At 41.0% G+C, this 20,347-nt stretch overlaps 1 protein-coding gene across 1 annotated transcript in view; it reads left to right on the top strand.

Annotated features, from left to right (window-relative positions):
- adgrv1 (adhesion G protein-coupled receptor V1) overlaps positions 1-20,347 on the top strand; it is a 507,287-nt gene that overhangs the window by 242,810 nt on the left and 244,130 nt on the right. The window contains exons 60-68 of the mRNA XM_067982173.1: positions 135-258; positions 1,072-1,210; positions 5,438-5,623; positions 8,529-8,764; positions 12,975-13,123; positions 13,743-13,944; positions 15,173-15,392; positions 17,377-17,616; positions 19,674-19,823. Of these exons, the coding sequence (XP_067838274.1) occupies positions 135-258; positions 1,072-1,210; positions 5,438-5,623; positions 8,529-8,764; positions 12,975-13,123; positions 13,743-13,944; positions 15,173-15,392; positions 17,377-17,616; positions 19,674-19,823 (1,646 nt within the window). The remainder of the gene's footprint in view (positions 1-134; positions 259-1,071; positions 1,211-5,437; positions 5,624-8,528; positions 8,765-12,974; positions 13,124-13,742; positions 13,945-15,172; positions 15,393-17,376; positions 17,617-19,673; positions 19,824-20,347) is intronic.

Raw genomic sequence — 20,347 nt, forward strand, 5'->3', positions numbered from 1 at the left:
AGTTTTACAGTTTTAACAATCAATAGAAACAAGTGTAGATAAACAGAAATAAGAGCTTTAGTGGTGTTACATTTAGAAAACAAAATTGCCTCTGTTATTCTTTCTGCTTTGTCAGATGAATGTTTCTTCCACAGGAAGTGCCACTATCATTATTTTGGGTGATAGCGCAGCATCTGGGATGATTGCCATAGCTGCATCAACCAAGCATATTCTAATTGGAGAACCAGACGGCGGCTACAATGGGACTGCTCTGATAATGTACGTGGCATTCGTGAAATCACTTATTACAAAAACCATGAAGATTAACCAATAAGTTAATCAATCCGCTCTTAAAATGTTGCAGGCACTAAGTTTATTTTTTTTAAAAGCAAAAATTGTATTTCATTAAGATGTCAGTTACATATCACTATTGAAAGTGTAGTTTTAAGATACAGGTCATGAATGTCCAGTTTACAATGTTTAGTGACATTGGGGGTGATTTTAAACCCCAGGAATGGGTGGGTTGGGGGCGGGTCGGAGTTGAAAATAGTTGTTTTTTGGGTCGCGACCGCAACCCAGCTTTATTTCCGGGTTTAACATCTGCACGTAAAAGTACAGGCTTCCCACTGGGAATGCAAAGTCCGAAAATTTTGTGGTTGCTACCCAAAAAAACAACTATTTTCAACTCCCACCCGCTCCCTACCCATCCGTTCTTGGGGTTTAAAATCACCCCCATTAGATCTACTTTACTGGAGCCACCTGCCTTAAATAGGCATCTATTGACGAGCACACATCTTGCAATCATTCCTCCTCGGAAAATATGCATAGATATAAATCATCAAAGGATTCACACTAATTTATAGTTTCAAAACAAACTTTACCTTGGAAGAAAATTGAAGAAAATACAGCATGTTATATATGCCCCCATTCGCCATGATCATTATAGAACATTTTGATTTTGTTGTTGGCTAAAAAGAGGTAGCATCTCCTTTTATATAATTTTTAGAATGTAGTTGTATTGGTAAATTCACAAAGTATAACAATTTACAATGTTCGATAGAAAAGTATTTAATGCTTTTTATTTCCCTACAGATTAGTGCGTGGTCCAGGAATTTTTGGTGAAGTTACAGTTAAGTGGATCATAAGTCCAGCATTTCAGAATGAATTTGCCGAAACAGGTGGAACACTTCTAATGCGTGACAGGCAGTCATCTGCCACCATTTTGATACAGGTACAAGAAATTAAATAAAGTTTGAAATAAGTCAGACCAGGAAGTTTGATCATTGATCTTGGCGAAGTAGCTGATCTTAGTCAGTGTGACAGTAAAGTTGCCACAGTTTGTCTCTGTGCCCTGAAATAGGGAAGGAAAATGGTCAGGATTTCAGCTGCTGATCGTTATCACAAGATCACAAAATACTTTGATAAGTTTTAACTATTGCCTCAACTTCATTTTTTCTCAAAAAGAGTGAGTTGCAAACATTAAAGACTTCTCATATACTTGCTTCCAGAATCCAAGTTTTAAACAATACAACTTCAAGGCACTAATTATACTTCTCATGCATTGAAGTTACAACAGTAAAGTGGAATAATCAACTTTTGGTTTGCTTATTAACATATAGACCAAGATAATCCCCCAGTGGTGGTGTTCTAGCAAGGGGGGATCTCCGGCCGCTCCTGCAATGCTGCTGGAACCCCAACCCAGCTGCCTCCTGGCAGGCAGGGGAGAAATCCCCTGGGGAGCAGGGCCCCACCCCGTGCCACCATTTGTATGCAACGGGCGGAGAAGATGCAGCTAGCGATGGTCCCAGTGGGGATGGTGGGAGGCAAATTCCGGCCTGGATAGCGAGTTGGTGGCAGACTCACCGCCAAAATTTTGCTTCATTCTCCGCCACTTTGGATGGGATTGCGGATGGGAATCCTGGCCATAATATCAGCAAAGTCCTAAAAACATCCTCACAAAAAGCACACTTATCACGGGCAGCCACCTATACTGGGCAAATAGCACTAACCATTTACCGTTACCACAGGAGTCAATTACAAAGGGGCCACTTATAATGTACTTATAACGTATATAATTTCAATAAGTACTTACGGATTTAAAAAGCTCAGCTGATTTCAGGGAAAATTGGATCTTCAAGCAGTTTCATTCAGCAGTTCGCACCTTGTTAAAGTGCGACTACCTTAGTGGTGAGATTCTGGATGCAACTGTTAACAATTAGGAGAGGCAGTTGCTAAGTGGAGACTTTCTGTTTTTTAAAAATATGTTGGTTACTTCCCTTTTTGGTTTTACTGTCCACTGGGCAATTCGCGTTAACACCAACACGCCCGCTATAAGCAGTGGGGATTGTACTATTATTGTGTACAGTAATTAATGTTTGTATCTCACCAGGTGCTATTGTTTCCTACAGATAAATAGCTTAAGGTTAATTAAAACTTAATATCATAAGTTACAGGTTTATCAAGTAGAGTTTATTGTGCACCAGATACTGTTGAATTTGTAACAAATTTAGAAAATGCTGGAAACACTCAGCAGGTCAGTCAGTATCTTTAGAGAGAACAAACAAGTCAATGGGCCCGATTTTAGCAGGGCTGCGGGTTCTCGGCGGATGGGCTAGCGGGCGCGTGGGTAAGGCGCCCGGTGAAATTAGTGGGTTTCCCGCGCGATCGTAGCAGGCAAACCACTAATTGGAGCCACTTACCTGCTCCTCCGGGTTCCCCGCTGCTGATCTGCGTGTCGGGCGGGCTGCACATGCGCAGTAAGATCTGTCGGCTAGAGGCGCTCTATTTAAAGGGGCAGTCCTCCACTGACAGATGCTGCAACAAATAGCAAAGATGACTGCATGGAGCAGCCCAGGGGGAAGGGTGCTCCCAGTTTAATGATGCCTCACCCCAGGTTTAAGTACACGGGGTGAGGAGGAGGGGGAGGACAGAGATCTTCCACCCGGCGGGCGGGAGGAAGCGGCCCGCCTCCACCACCAGGAAGGCCTGGCTCGAGGTGGCAGAGGGGGTCAACTGCGCCACCAACATATCGCCCACCTGCACACAGTGCAGGAGGCGGTCCAATGACCTCAGTAGGTCAGCCACAGTGAGTACACGTAGTCCTTCCCCTACACTCCGTCTGCCACATCACTGCCCCCACCCCACATCTCCTTCGGCACTGCCAACACTACTCTGTCACATCACCCCTCATACCCACTCAAACCCCATCCTCATCTTACCTGCACCTAATCACCTCGCGAGTACTCACACCGCCACTACCACGCAACCCAATCCTCATTCAATCTCATGGCTCTATCCCATACTCACCCTCTCGTGCATCCCTCTCACGGCCAGCCTCACTCAACCTGCCACCACCTGTGCTGCAGCCACAGGGCATGCATCACATATGTGCAGTAGGCAGCGTAAGGCAAACGTGTCGTGAGCATGAAGGGGATGCACAAGGGTGTTTGAGGGTTTGTCATGGTTGTTACTTATATTGAATTTCAGAACAACTCACATCACACATTATATTGGCACCACTACTGCCATGTCTTCGCGAATCCTGTCTGGTTTGTGCAATAATGCCCGCTCTTGGGTATCACTATGAGGACCCACCACTGATGCCACCCATTGTGTCACTGCAGAGTGGGTGTAGGTGTATTTGCAGGGCTCTTCTGCGCAGACGACTGAGAGACATCGGCGATGTCCCCGGTTGCACCCTGGAAGGCTGCGGAGGAGAAGTTCGGGAGGGCAGTGGTGACTTTGACAGCGACAGTTAAGAAGATGGTGCTCGGGCCAGCCAGGAGCAGCTCGGCATGAAAGAGGCTGCAGATATCCACGGCTACATGTCGAGTGACTCTGAGCCTCCGTGTGCACTGCTGCTCAGAGAGGTCCAGGAGGCTGAGCCTCGGTCTGTGGAACCTGTGGCGAGGGTAGTGCCCCCTGCGACGCATCTCTCTCTGCGGTAGCCCTCCCTCTTGCTGTACAGGTGGATGTGTCACAGCACTCTGTTGTGGAGCTCCACGTGTCAGAGGTGGATGGCGAGGCTGGTGAGGCTGGTGATACTGTTCGCCCTCCGAGGAGGTCATGACTGCAGCTACGGCGGCCCCCATCCGCAAGATGTACATCTGAGGGGATCCGCAAGGTAGGTACATGTCTCCGGACCCCGGGGTAAGTGTGCAGGTTGGTGACTTTGACCGTCAGGAGGAGGGTGGTGGAGGCCAAACTTTGTCCCAAGTGACAGAGCGGCCTCCTGCAATGGGTGAGGGTCTCCCCCCACCAACTGTCGAATGGACCTTTGCAGCTGCCACAGGCTGACAGCTGCAACACGTCCATTCGAGCTGGGACTGTTTCCCCCAGTGTGGGAAACAGTCCCATGTTGTTCAAAAATCCCACATAGTCCCTTAATCAGGTCAGTTAATGACCTGAAATACCAAACTAAATATTGTCAAGTGGCATCCCGCTGGCTTTAATTGCCTGCGGGATTCCCACCAGCGGGGGCTGCGCGTGCACGCCGGCGCGTCAGCGGGGAACCCGGAGGCGGGTGGGATCAAGGCACGATCCGGTCCCGCTCCTGGATTTCGCGATTTTCGGGGCCCCCCCGCCGAGAACGCACCCGATAGCGGGTAGTAAAATCCAACCCAATGTTTCAGAACTGGAAGATATTGCAGATGAACAACATTTAAAAATGAACAGAATTAAGGGAAGAGAGAGGGAAAAAAACACACAAGTGAAAAAATAGAACATCCAGCAAAGTGCTTAAGTGGAAAACTGGAGATGGCTAAATAACTGAAATTATATTAACATCAGTCAGTAGAAGGCATAATGAGAGAAACTAAAGACATTTATGAGACACAGAGAACATTGAAGGAGGTGGTGGGTAAAGCAAGTAGAATTGAAAGCAAGACAAACCGATAAAGCAGAGCAGACTTCAGTAGCAGATTGACACCAAAGGTGTAGACTGCTCTGCCATCTCAGTGTTCCCAAGGAGGGTCCCCACCCCAAGCACCAACTCGTTTCCCCCCCCCCCCACCGAAACACCTGCCTTGCCCCCACTGCCTCACTTATTCACATGCTCTTTGTGTCTTATAAATGTCTTTAATTTTTCCCATTACACCTCCTATTGTATTATGTTAATATCACTTCAGCCATTTAAGTATCTCCTGTTTTCCATTTAAGAACTTTGACAGTCATTTTTTCTTGTGTATGTGTTTGTGTATTTTTCCTTTCCATGTGTGTGAATTTTCTCTTCCCTCTTCCCTTTGTTCTGTTCATCTGTCCTGATAGAAGGTCCACTCCTGAAACGTTAATTCCTCTGTTCTCTCTACAGATGCTGATTGACCTGCTGGGTGTTTCCAGAATATTCTGTTTTTGTTACAGATTTGCAGCATCTGCAGCTTATTGCTTTTTGTATATACTGTTGAATTTGTACCTATTTAGATGTTCAACATTTAGCTGTAAAATGACTTTTGCTGTTCAGGCAGTAGATGATGATATTCCTGAAGAGAAGCAATATTACCAACTTCAGCTGACAGGAGTCAGTGGTGGCGCTGTGATTAATGACACATCAGGCTCTGCTAACATCACCATGGCAGCCAGCGACTTTCCGTATGGTCAATTTGCGTTCTCGCGTGAACATCTTCAAACCTTTGAGAACGGAGAACAGGTGCCGTAATTTAATATATAAATTTTTATGGTTAATCAATAACAGATTGAGTTTTGAATATATTTAAAATGAATTGTTCCAGAAAAGTGAGGTAGATTAGATTCCATTACCCTGGATCAGCTCATAATGATGTTTTGCAAAATGTTAACATTTATATATCTTGCAATGAGTGATTTGATACTTATCAGCCACATGTGCCATAAAAATAGGAGATGACATGGCCTATTTTATGAAAGAGGCTCATAAATAGTATCAGAAGCTAAAAAGAAACCAAAGCAAATGGTAAAAGCTAAGAAAGTTAAATAAAGGAATGCTAAGATAGGGTTGCAAAAATGTAAAATATTTCATAAATATCTGCTTCAACAATAGGGATTTTTTGGGCGGTCAGCCAGTTATCTCATAGACATGGAAACTCATCATCTAAGAATCTCCAAACCAAACTACTGAGAAATCCACATCGGTAGAGTTTCTGTTTGTCTGACATGGAGTGCACGCTCTCTCCCTGTGGGGATACACCTCACTTACCCAAGTCCTGAGAGTTTAGGCACACACTTGGCATAGGGAACCCCAGTGCATGCAATGGTATTGCTGGAGTTCAACAGTTAAAGCTAAGCAGTCTACCAGTACAGAGTACTGGTAAGCTTCACACTACTTGTCCAGCCAGCATTACCTTATGCATTATTACACTGGCTTGCAGGGCTACCTGGAGCTAAATGGGAAGAATCTGAGCCTCAGACATAACCTTCCAGGTTCCGTTAGTGAGCCAGATTGGCAAATTAATCAACCGTACCCTAGATCACTGCAGACCTGCCTGGCTCATGTATTGGTGTACCAAATTTGCTGTAGGAGGTTAACTTATTTCCAAGCTTCCATTGGCAGGCTATTATCTTGGGATCTCCATAACCACAAAGATACCTGTTTACCATTCCCTGGAGAATAGTTACTAATGATTGACAAGTGTGAATTTGAGCCTTCAGTCAGTGGACTACAGGGTAACAGGAGCACTTCACAAATAGCATGGTAAACTTCCGTGGTAAATTTGTGACTAGTAATATTAGGTATGAACATCAAACCATAGTTATAACTAGAAGTGTCTGTGGGCTTTCTTGATCTCACGCCGTAACTTTGGCAGAACCCCTGGAGATACGGCATAAACAGATTTGCCGTCTTAGCTATGGCGGGAGATCAGAACAACTCCGATGGATATTCCAGGTTAATGGCTACTTTCAGGTTTGTTCTTGAATGCCTGATTTTGGGCCAGTGTGGGCTTGTCCATTTAAATAATTTTCCATCTTTGCTTCCTATCTTTTTCTCCTTGTTTTTAATGATAACACAAGCAACACAAAATTGCAATCATCAAGGTGGAAGAAGAGAAAGGTGTGATCTTTGTGTATCTCTTTGTGCTTTGGCAGGGGATACGGGATTTGTGTCTGATTCCCAAGCAGTCAGTGTCATGTAAATGTCCATGCTCCATGTGATCTGATGGGCAGTGGATCCATCCAGTTACCAAAAATCTAAGTTGGCAGATAAGTGCAATCATTGGAGGTATAATGGGGTGAATGCATCTGCTACATTCCTTGGTATGGTCTGCCAGTGAGCTTGTGCCCAATCCCTGTCGGTATTATTGAGGAAGGAGGGGGAACAGATGGAATGGAATCCATTCATTTTATTAGTTGGTCTAGTGGTGAGCATGCATTTAATAGTGACTTAGTACTGGCATGCAAAATATTACTGATCTAAGCCACCATTATGAGGGTATGGTTTTTGCTTCAGTTTTGTGAAGGTCAGTGTTTTGGGGCTGCTGAAATAAACATTCACCTGGAGGCTCATTTCTTTTAATGGTCAGCAGTAGTTCACATTACTGTAAATCTTTGTATATAATAGGCACTTTGCCCCTCAAAATGGCAAAATGGGTAGTGCGTGGACACTTACAAAAAAAGAATCTTGGGAACAAAAGATCAGAGCTTTCTTGAGATGCTCAAAGTGCCACTAACTTCAGCATACTGAACAATCTTAAGCTTCTGCAGCTGTTGCAAACACTCTTGGCAAACAATTTAACCGTTTTCAACAGCCAAAATTGAGGGTGTATTATACACAAAACTACATTAATCTAAAAATTTAAGAACCAAAGTCGGGGGAGGTAGAATGTGTAATATATGTGGAGGTGTGTTATACTTAAAGATTTATGGTAGTTACATACCAGCATCCACAGCTTTGGATGCCTTTGTGAGCTTATTCAGGTAAGCTATTTGCACTTGGTTAAGTTAAAAATATTTATGACTTTAATTTTAAAAAGTAGCATGACCTAAAAACAGGCTACATTACGTAGCTATGGTGTTTGCAGTCTTATGAAAGAATGCCAACTGCACTCAAGACTATTATATTCTTAAAAAGAGCACTGCTTATGACCATAAAATTCTGCATAAACTTGATCTTGTCTGATTTCTAAAAATTAGCAGCCTTTGTCTAGAAAAAAAACCTGAAACCTTTTTCCCAATATCCACTTTACCTAATAAGTATTTATTGGCTAGTATAGTTGTTTAGATAAGTTTAATGCAACAATGTGCTTCATGACAAATTTCATCCTAAAACATTTTAACCAATGGTAACTTGCCTGCTATTCCTGTCTTTCACAATTTTTATGGTGTTCTGTATTGGATACATGCTACTACAGCTCTATATAGGTTTTACAAAGTTTTCAGATTTAGTAGACTATAAAATTATTTTCCTGTGAAGTACCTGATCAAATAATGCAATATTAACTTAACCTTTTATAAGAAGTAATAACATATGCATGTTATTCTTTTCCCTGCAAACTTTGTTTAGCACAGGTTTATATTGCATGAATAAAGAAATTAATTTTCTGACTAAATGACCACCTTTATGATTTCCCTTTTTTTGTCAGGCTAACATTACCATTGTACGATCTCATGGCAGTTTAGGCTGTGTTCGTCTATGGTATCAGACATACAATGGGACCGCACTAGGTGACATAGATTTCAGATCTAAGTCTGGGCAGTTGTTATTTGAACCAAGAGAACAGACACAATTTATCCCAATTGATATTATCGATGACAATACTCCTGAAGGCCCTGAGGATTTCTTTGTGAACATTCTTAAAGTAGAGCTTCTGTCAGACAGGTAAGTAATCAAGTGACAGTATAGAGTAATTTTATTATTGAAAGATTTGGCTTTGAATATCATTCAAAAATTTTGTTGGGAGAGGGAAGTAATTATACTACCTACTTAACACCTATGAGTAAATGGCATTTTAAACAGTAAAGGTATTTTAAGGGTATTTATACATTAATAGCATATCTCCAGTGACAGGTGCATTGGCACCCCCTGCACTGGTATTGTATCAATTTAAAAGAGGTGAACATTTCATCTAGGACCTGACTTTTTTGGGGCCTCTAGAGCAGTCATCAAAAAGCAGTGCAAAATTCAGGGCTTCTTTCTATTGGCCTTTAGGGACAAGTGGCATGCTCTTAAAGAAAGACTGGGCGAGCTTAGAGATTATGGGTTTATGCTTGAGCACCATCTTACACAGTTTTCAGTGGGTGGATTGCATTAAGTTTAATTAATCTGCAGTTTTTTGATTTTTAAAACTTTTCATACTACCAGCGTATAACTCATGTTCCTGCCAAGCAGAAGGTTTTTTGTAAAAGGCCATCCTTGCTAAAGGCTATATAGATCGAGGATAGAATTTTTTGTATTACCTGATGAACAATGTGAGGTTGTTGAGACTATAATGGGAGGTAATCATAATGATATACCAAATGCTGGCTCCATATGTCAAGGGTGTCTCAGTAACTGTTTTCCCTGTAATTCTAAAGACCACAGCAGCCATTCATGCTGCAGGGTTTTTTTAAGCACCTGTAAGAAACTATAGTTGTGTTGTATTGGAGTAGAATGTCCATCTACATTTAGGAGGTGAGCCATGTATTGTCAGGGGTTGACAGCTTCATTCACCTCTCTGATAGCACGGAGAAATGGTCAATTACAATGACCAGTGGCTTTTCTTAGAGTTCTGGTGTGGTGGGATGTACTTATGTAGAAATACATACTTTTGAAAGGCTCTTACTAGAATCAGTTGAATCTGCTTCTACTTGAAATTCTTCACCCTGTTCTAAGGTTGTCAAACTACACAGCTGAGGCATTGTTTCCTCTCCTGACATTTCTGTCTGGGGTCCTCCCTGAGTTGCTTTTTTAGCTTAGAGGTTGAACACAGTGTTCTCTTGCTTTTTTTGACATTGTTATAATGTTCCCTGATGTCAAGCCAGTGGTGTTTTTTTAGAAGTGATTTTGCTGAACTACCAAGGAGCTCTTTCCAGGCCTCTCTGGGCAATCATGGATTCAGGAAATCAATGCCATTCCAAAATTTAAAGTCCTTCTAGAAGTTGCCTCCTCAGACGTCAATCTTTGCTTCTGTGAACCTAGGATTCCTGCTTCCTTTTGTTAGAACTAACTGAAGGTAGATTTTTTTTTCCAAGTTGTGGTTAATTACTTGGCTACTTTTACATTAAATTAAACATGTGATAATGTTGCTTTAATCCAGGTTGTTAAAAGTAAGATCTATAATTTATGGGCGTACAAGGACATTTTTTCTTTTCTAAATGTAGAAAATTGATTTCCATCTGCTCCTTTTTGTCATCCTCTACATGCAACTGTAATTTAGTATTTCCACAAAAATGGGATTATATAAAATAGACACATTTACCTTTCTCTGACACAAGGTTGTGACTGCGGGAGGGTGTAAAAAATTGTGTTACCTTTTTTATATGCATTTTAGTGATTTATTAATTTTTTTCTCTTACTTGAGCGATTGAATTTAGCTTCAGTGGTAATACTTCATGGTTATTCAGGATGCTTTGTCATACCAGTTTCACACTGACAGCTTTGTGGCATATAGTTGTAAAGTCTTGACCTGAAGTTTATATTAGTGAATATGAGCATGGTATATATAGCTGAAGCTAAACAAACATTGGCTGAATTTGACTAAGTTCAAATAATTATTCCTTATTTTGGAGAAGAATCATTGATTATGCAATAATTCTCCGTCCTTAGCTTTGTAAACCTTAGGCAATTTTTTCTTGAGAGCACAGGAACCCTCAAAACCAGTCTGTGTGTGTACTTTTTTATGGTGAATGGCTGAATTGAGTCCGTAATAGTCAATGTTCTCGCCCAAAGGTTTATGGTAATTATTATTAATAATAAGAAGAAACATTGATTCTCCACTGTCACCTTCACTTACCACACGTCCTTTGCCCAGGATGGTGATAGATTGTGTATTGCCGACATTCCAAATCTTGGGTAAGTGTCACGCTGTGACCGTCTGATGATACAATGGAGGTAATTTTACAAGTCAGTGCTGCTGTTGGGCGAAGCTCTCCGCTGGCAATGTCGACTGGTTAAAGCCTTATATTTGTCTAAAGTAAAATTGTGCCATTGTTGCTTCCCCCCCTCCTAAGATGGAACGGTCAAGCCTTGCAGCTCTTCTCTGGAGAGCCAGCCAAAAACTGACAGTCTGCTCATTGAGGGCAGGTGATCTCAAAGATCAGTTGAAGCAGTGAATTCAGACTCTGAACCATTGTTGGTACACCACAGGGAGCACCATCAACCTCTGTCCATTGACTTTTTTAAGAATTACATTTTTTATATTTATCATACAATTTACAACATTGTGCATTATTTTTTTTTAATTAGTAAGTAGCTTAAAATCTCTATACATATTTCTGATATATCCGTACAGACAATTAATAAAGCAAGGATAACATATTGATCCATACGTGCATTTTCCAGCAGGGATCACTGAGCAGCATTAAAGGGCAGAATTTTAACTGAAAAATGGCTGGGTTAGGGGCAGGGGAGCATTGACTGATCCCCGATCTCCCCCCGCCCCCCCCCCCCCCCTGCCATGACTGACTCCCTGATCTCCCCACGCACTCCCCTCCCCCCCCCCCCCCCCCTGCCATGACTGACTCCCCTGTGACTGACCTCCGATGACTGACTTCCCTCTCCCCCGATGACTGATTTCTCCCCCGCCCGTGATCCCCATGCCCATCGGTGCCCCCATGCCCACCCATGTGTCCAGTTCCCCCCCCCCCCCCCCATCCATACAATCTAAGACTTATCTGAAGACTTAGTTTTTCACGTCCTCTTCCTTGCTCTGCTCCCGTCCGACTGAGGCCAGCCTGTCAATCAGGGAAACTGTACTTCCGGGTCTCCTGTCTGTGATTCGAACCCCCCCCCCGCCCAGTCCCTTCCCGGCTCCGGTTCAAAATCCTGGCCAAAGTGTGAGAATGTTGGCTGATTTTCCTTCCTTTGTTCAATGATGCACCACAACTTCTGCCCTGACTGAGATCAGTGACAGTGATATGGCTTACTGTCATACACCTCCTATAAATCACCAACTCTACGGACCGTCAACCAGGATTCAACTGGCCATGTCAGAGACAATCACTTTTGAATTGGACAGGGACAGTGTGCCTCAAATCTTCACTTATGGTGCCTTTGTGACAGTGACAAATATCCTTGCAGACAAATACAAACCATGTCCCGCATTGTTGAATCATGCTTACTGGTTAAGCTATCTGGTAGCCCATGCGCTTTGCGGCTGATGAGGTGCTTGGAATTATATACCGAGACTGCATAAGCTAAATAAATAAACATTAAAACAGAATTTTAAATAAAAAATTATAAATGTAAACATTTTGCTCACCCTTTCTTTTTTCCTCCAATCTTGTCTCCTTCCCCAATCTCCCTGTATCCTACGTTTGTTACTTTATTTTTACAATGATCTATCTATCTAATACATCGTCTATTCTAACCCTTTTTCTCTTTTAAAAAAAAGTTCAAATGCTTTCCTTGTCTCATTCTTCTTGGCACTCACCCTCCAATTAGTCTTTGTTTGGCCGAAATCTGGCTCTTAAATCTGTTTTTACAGCCAATTCAATTCCAAAAATGTAAAGGTGACCTGTAAGAATACATCAAACCAGGAAAGATCATCACTGGATTAAGCTCCAAAAACTCAACTGTGTTGCAGTATCATAGAATCATACAACACAGAACAGGGCCATTTGGCCCATCGTGCCTGTGCTGGCTCTTTGAAAGAGCTATCCCATTCATCCCACTCCCCTGCTCTTTCTCCATAAACCTGCAAATTTCTCTTTTTCAAGTATATATCCAATTCCCTCTTGAAAGTTACTGCTTCCAGCATCTTTTCAGGTAGTGCATTCCAGATCATAACAACTTGTTAGGGAGTAAAGATTAAAATATTCTGTGTAGTTTTCTTGTTTACATACGAACCATAATAAGTTGGAAAGTTATGCACGCTTTTATATTTTACCAGTTTCCATGATTTCACTGTTGGAGATCACAGCTTACAACCAGATCAACCCCCTGTGTTGGGTAACATCTCATCCGTTAGGATTGTAATACAAACAAATGACAATGCAGAGGGTATTATAGAAATTGAGTCACAATTCCTCAGTGTAGAAGGTAAGTATTTTTTCCCTCAATGAAGTATCAATAAGGGTGAAAGCATATGAGCTCTAATTCAGCAATCCCGAGGGGAGCTGTTCTGTCAGGGATAGTAGCTCAGAGAATCAGGGTTACAATTTTACTACAGACCTTGTTAATCAGGAGGACCACTATCCTTCATATAGTTGATGTATAATGATATCCAAGGTGGAGGAATAACAATGGTGATTTATTCAATTGAAGCCAGATTGAATGATAAATCACAGTTGATTACTAGTAAATAACAGTCAAATATCTTGTAATTGATTACTCAATGTAATCCCTACATTTTTGATTCTCTGTTTGAGCCTATCGATGTACAAAAATATCTAATGTTTTTAGTAAGTTATACTATTTAATGGAGAGGAAAATGAATAAAAGATAGCAAAAACAAAGGAACGACAGAACTATTTGAACAACTTTAATGGATTAATATATAATTGAATTATAATGTTAATTACATATTACTGTATGAACAAGAATATAACACAAACCTTTTAAGATACTAGTTAAAATTAAATAATGTGAATTGCATAGAATTTCATTTAATGACCAAAGTAAGGGTTAACAATCATCATCCCTACATTTGATTGCACAGTTGAGGAGGACATTGGGATACTTGGAATTCCCTTGATGCGAAGACAGGGAACATATGGATTCGTCACAGCAGACTTTATCTCTCGTCCTATCACAGCAACTCCCAATGGGATTGACTACATTCTTCCTAACTATACAGTCATATTCCACCATGGACAAAACCAGAACTTTATCAATGTGACCATTATTGATGACACAGAAAGGTAAGGAAAATAATTGCTAAAATATCAAAAAGTATTTGAAACTCATCTTACCACCTGAATAACCATCTATTAAACTGACTCCCCAAGTAGGCTCATCAGGTTCCTAAACCAGATTCAGCTGATCAGCTTTAACATACCATTGAGACAATTATTCCAGGGACAACGTATCAATAATACAGCATATATATTCACTACTAAGGCAGCAAGTGCTGCAACAGACTTGATTCTATATGTTTAGCAGTCAGCGACCTAATGTGTTGTTCATCTAAGACACTTTTCCTAACAGTACTTTTATTATATAATTGAACTACTTCTGACATAAAAACCTAGGGCTCTGGCAATGGGCAGAAATCGACATGTGCTGGTGGCAGTTGATGTTCTCTCCACCAGTGCATACTTAAAAAATCACTCCCTACTTGGAAAATTGCCACCATTATGTCAGATGGCAAGGTGACTTTTAAGACTGTTTTCTATGTTGTTTAATAGAAAGCAGCAAATTGCAGTTATGTAGCACCATTCATGTCCGGGATATCCAAAGCAATCCACAGCCAAAGCATTTGTGACGTTGAGTCACTCATTGTAGTGAATATGCACACAACGTGGTCCCATAAACAGCAATGAGATGAATGAAAATTTATTGTGTTTTGTTGAGGGACAAATGTTGGCCAAGATTCTGGGAGTACTTATTGTTCTTCTTCGAAAAAAGTACAGACAGGGCCCTGATTTAACATCCCACCTGGAAGATGGCATCTCTGACAATGCAGCACTCCCTCAGTACTGCACTGAAATGTCAGCCTAGATTTGTGTACTTAAATTCCTGAATGGGACTTAAATCCACAACCTCTGACCTAGAAGCAAAAGTGCTACCACTGAGCCAAGCTGACACTTGACTGGAAGCACTATTTTGCAAACACTCCTTATACCATTCATTATAAGTGATCATTAGTGAATAGATTGTCTGCTATGTTATCGGTAATAAACCAGTCAGTGTTATTCTAAAAGTGATATAAGGAAGTAAGAAAAATAGATGGTTAGTGAACCTAAATAATATAAATTCTACATTATTTTAAATTTCATTTTTAAATCATTAGAACAGGACATCTGAGCATTTTCTAGCAGATATGTTGATAATCTGAGCACTGTTTCACCTTTTTGCATTGTGCTTAAATTTACTGTACAGTTTTGAAGTGGAAGAAAGGTGGCTGACATTGTAGTTGTTTCCCTGCAGTGAGTATGATGAGCAGTTTGAGATCCAATTGATAGCAGCAACAGGAGGAGCAATTCTTGGAACCCATCTCACCACCAGAGTAACCATCCGTAAAAGTGACTCCCTCAGTGGGCTCATCCGATTCCTAAACCAGACCCAGCTGATCATCCCTAATCCCAATATAACACAGATATTAACATTGATGCTGGAAAGGACTGGAGGATTTATTGGAGATGTGGAAGTAGGTTTGAGCTTATCCCTATCTAATAGTTCGTATATTCTTGATGGATGACTAGTTATTGTGTTTTGGACGAGGGATGAATGTTGGCCAGGACGCTGGGAGAACTCTTTTCTCTTCTTTGAAAAAAGTACTATGGGATCTTTTACAGACAGAGCCCTGATTTAACATGATCAGTCCATAATTTACTATAAAGCTATAAAATAATGTACGAATCATTGAAGGTCCATGACCAGTATTGTGAGGCTGTTACGATAGTGAATAGGCTACTGGGATGTATACTCCGAACATATGTGACTCCAGTCCCAAACTATGTAATGCCTTCAGGACAACTAGGGATGGGCAATAAATATGGCCTTGACAGTGTCGCCCATATCCCAAGAATAAATAATATATATCTAGGACAATTACATATAAAACTAGATGTACAGTTTTTACTTTGTACAAGGTCTTGCTTCAGCTGCATCGAGAATACTGCATGCAGTTCTGGTCCCCTCACATGGTAGAGGATGTCAAGGCCCTGGAAAAGGTGCGGAGGATGGCCATTTGATTGATATCTAGTTTAAGGACCTTTAGTTACTCTGGAAAAGTATAGACTTGAGGGATATGATTGAGGTCTTTAAAATAATTAAGTGACTAGATTCTGTGAACTGGATAGGTTATTAGAGTTAGATAGATAGGCAGGACTAGAGGACATCAGTACAAGTGTTAGGAAATGCTCCTTTTCACAGTTATTGATCTCTGGAATAGGTGCAATGATTGTGGATTCCCTGCAGCCCTTCAAAAGGGTGTTGGACAAGTTCCTGGGCTTTGTAGCCCAAAATTACCGAGATTTCAGCATTGCAGAAGAAACATGATAGTAAGAATAAACTTTACACAAACTCCAGCTGCACAGAGACACAGATGAGTGAGAAAAGAAGCCACAACTGAAGCTAGAGAGAAAGAGAGAAACTAGGGCAAGAGTTTTTCAAAGTGTGGATGATAAGGGTAATGGAATTTGGGAAGGTAGGATGATGTATGTGGCAAGGGAGATAAAGTATTGCCAGAGATAAGCTTTATGAGTAATTGAGATCTTGGCATTGGAGAGACAAGAGATAGCAAGGTCAAGGGGCTGTTGCATAGACTAGGCTTGTATTCCCTTGAATATAGAAGATTATGGGATGAATTAATTGAGGTGTTTACGATGATTAAAGGAGTTTATAGGATAGTTAGAAATAAACTATTTCCTTTGGTGGGGGAGTCCAGAACAAGGGAGCAAAACCTTAAAATTAGAGCTAAGCCATTCAGGGGTGATGTCAGGAAGCATTTTTTCATACAAAGGGTAGTGGAAATCTGGAACGCTCTTCCTCAAAAAGCTGTTGAGGCTCGGTCAATTGAAAAATTCAAAACTGAGATAGATTTTTTTTGTTAGGTATGGATATTAAGGGTTATGGAGCAAAGGTAAATGGAGTTGAGTTACAGATCAGCCATGCTCTAATTGAATGGCGGAATAGGCTCGAGGGGCTTAATGACCTACTCCTATTCCTATGTTCCTAGCTGTAGATGAGGTTGAGTGAAAATAAAAGGCAGAGAAGTCAATGGAGTGGGATCTAGTGGAGTTTAGGTGTAGGTTGATATCGGCAAGGATGAGGCATTTTTTGGTGCAAAGGAAAGAGATTTAATCCACAGTATTTTCAGTAAATTAGTTGGGGCTTACTGCACATACCTTCAATTCGAATTAGGCCGTTCTGCATCGACCTGCACCATAAGTCATAAAGCACTTTTATGCAAAAAGGGTAATTTTGGGACTGGTGGGAAGCCTCATCCATTATATTGGAAATTCAGATGTGCATAATGCATTATTTTTTTGACCATTTAAATCAGTGTGCTTCTGACCGGCGTGAGCCCTCACCGGAAGCGAGAAGTCAGAAAGTTCCCCCCTAAAATGTTGTCCTCCTGGTTATGTTTCTGTAATCCAAATAACTCACTGTATCACTTTCTTTCTTAGATAAAATGGAACATTCTAGGTCCAAACACAGAAATAATATTACTACCATCCAACACAGACTTAGGTGACCCTGTGAATGGATCATTCTATTTTAGAGATGGGGAGGCAGGGTATAGAACCATTGAATTGAATATCTTACCACATGGAGAAATCGAAATACAAGAGACTTTCATCATCCAGCTTAGCCTAGACTTTGGTGAAGCAGAAATTGACCATAAAGCTGGAAAAGTGTTATTAACAGTAAGTGATTGTGGGATGAATAATTCTGTGTAAACTTTTGTTTTCATATGTAAAATCCTGATGATTATCTATTCTTTTAAATTTGCATTGTACTCCAGAATTGACGTAATATAGACATGTTTTATTTGGTTGAATTGCCAGATGTAAAATTATGTAAAAATGCACATGAAGCAGTGCAAAAAATTTTAAAGCTATGTGTCAACAACCTATAAATCATTCGTTGAAATACAAAGCTTCTGAATAATGTACTATTTAGCATGGATTGAGGATTGGTTGATGGACAGAAAACCGAGAATAGGAATAAATGGGCCATTTTAGGGTTGGCAGGTTGTAACTAGTGGGGTGCTGCAAGGATCAGTGTGTGGGCCTCAGCTATTTACAATTTATACCAGTGACTTAGATAAGGGTACCGAGTGTAATGTATCCAAGTTTGCTGACGATACAAAGCTAGGTGGGAAAGTAAGCTCTGAGGAGGATGCAAAGAGTCTGCAAAGGGATATAGACAGGTTAAGTGAGTGGGCGAGAAGGTGGCAAATGGATTATAATGTGGGGAAATGTGAAGTTCTCCACATTGGTAGGAAGAATAGAAAAGTAGAATATTTTTTAAAAGGTGAGAGACTAGTAAATGTTGGTAGTCAGAGGGATTTGGATGTCCTTGTACATGAATCACAGAAAGTTAACATGCAGGTTCAGTAAGCAATTCGGAAAGCAAATGGTACGTTGGCCTTTATTGCAAGGGGGTTGGAGTATAAGAATAAAGAGGTCTTCCTGAATTCCATAGGGCTCTGGTGAGACCACACCAGGAGTACTGTGTAGAGTTTTGGTCTCTTTAACTAAGGAAGGATATACTTCCCTAAGAGGGGGTACAACAAAGATTCACTAGATTGATTCCTGGGATGAGAGGGTTGTCCTATGATGAGATGTTGAGCAGAATGGGCTTATATTCTCTGGGGTTTAGAAAAATGAGAGGTGGTCTCTTTGAAAGGTATAAAATTCTCAGAAGACTTGACAGGTTAGATGCTGAGAGGCTTTTTCCCCTGGCTGGACAGTCTAGAACTAGGGGTCATAGTCTCAGGACAAGTGTCAGCCATTTAGGACTGAGATGGGGTAATATTTCTTCACTCAGACGGTTGTGAATCTTTGGAATTCTCTACCCCAGAGGGGTGTGGATGTTCAGTCATTGAGCATATTCAAAGCTGAGATCGATAGATTTTTGGACACCAAGGGAATCAAGGGATATGGGGATAGGGTGGGAAAGTGGAGATGAGGTAGATGATCAGCCGTGATCTTATTGAATAGCAGAGCAGGCTCCAGGGGCCGTATGGCCTACTTCTGATGCAGTTTCTTATGTACTTAAACATTTCCCTAAAATCCCACTTCCATTAAGCCATTCGGGCACATGCTCTTGGCACTGTTGTTTCATTGAGATTTTTTTTTAAATGCATTATTCAGAAGCTTCACCTTTCACAATTATCAGTAGTATCCTGAATGTATAACCCTAAGCAACAGTTTTTTTGGCTATATTTCTATTTAATGCTCCCTCCCTAGCTTTCTTCCCTTTCTGATCTCCCAGGACTACGTAACATCATGGGGCAGAAAGGGCAGCTGGTATGCCCTACTCCCAGGATCCCATCTGTACTGTCCTTGAATGAATTGCTGGGAATGTGCGATAGTGGCCTGTTGACAACTCTCCCTCTATTGCTTTCCCTTCTATTTCTGTATAGAAAGGTAGCTGAACTCAGCAAAATTGGGGATTGAGCCATACCATCATTCTGTGACACCAATATTTTAATGTTCTAGCATGCTGTGCCCATTGTGCTGCTTCCTTTAATCAGCAACAGTAAAATGTTTAGCAGATGCTTTCTTAGTATTATACAAAGCCTTTTTCAATGCATGTTTGTTTGCATACAGCCAGAGGATTTTTTTTTTGGTTGGGGGAGCTAACTCTTGCACAGTAGGGACTATTTTAGGGTTTGGAATGAAAAAAATTAATTTTTGAGAAAGTTAATCAACAATCTTCTAATTTCAACAAATTTGATTTTTTTTTCATTCCTTAGATACAAAAGTTTGGAAATCCCAATGGAGTAGTTCAGTTTACCATGGAGTCTTTGTATAAAAAGACTTATCTGGAGCCATCTAATCAGGAAGAACTGTTAAATATTACATTCTTTATCACAAGAACTAAAGGAACGATGGGGGATGTAAAGGTAATACTAAGACTTGCAACATTACTTTTACTTCTTGATTTACCTCAACATTATTTCTATTAATTGTGGAAATTCTTTTGCAAAGCATAGGGATGCTTATCGTACTGTGCACAGCTGTGAACAATATGACTCAATAGAAATCATTGCCATGGTCACTGCTTGTCAGGGTGAGGATTATGAAAATGAACATCCTTTTATATTGTTTCATGTCTTTTAACTGCATTTAATTTATGTTCCATGCCCTAGTTTCAAAAATCAAAATCGCCAGATTTTCCGGTTAACGTGAATAACCAGCAAACAGTGGGGTTGAAGTGTGGCCCGAGTACTGCATCACCAGCGCTGGCACCATGCAGGCACAATGTGCGCCAGATAATGCAAGATCAACCTATTTGCTTAATTTGCTGATGCTCTGGATGCATCTCTCAGGCCTTTACACTTAATTTTCCAGGGACCACCCTCCCCATCATATTATTGGCCTAGCTGTGTCTCACTCAAATATTTGCAGCTGCATCAGCACAAAAATC

This window comes from Heptranchias perlo, chromosome 4, assembly GCF_035084215.1.
Source record: "Heptranchias perlo isolate sHepPer1 chromosome 4, sHepPer1.hap1, whole genome shotgun sequence".
Taxonomy (NCBI): domain Eukaryota; kingdom Metazoa; phylum Chordata; class Chondrichthyes; order Hexanchiformes; family Hexanchidae; genus Heptranchias; species Heptranchias perlo.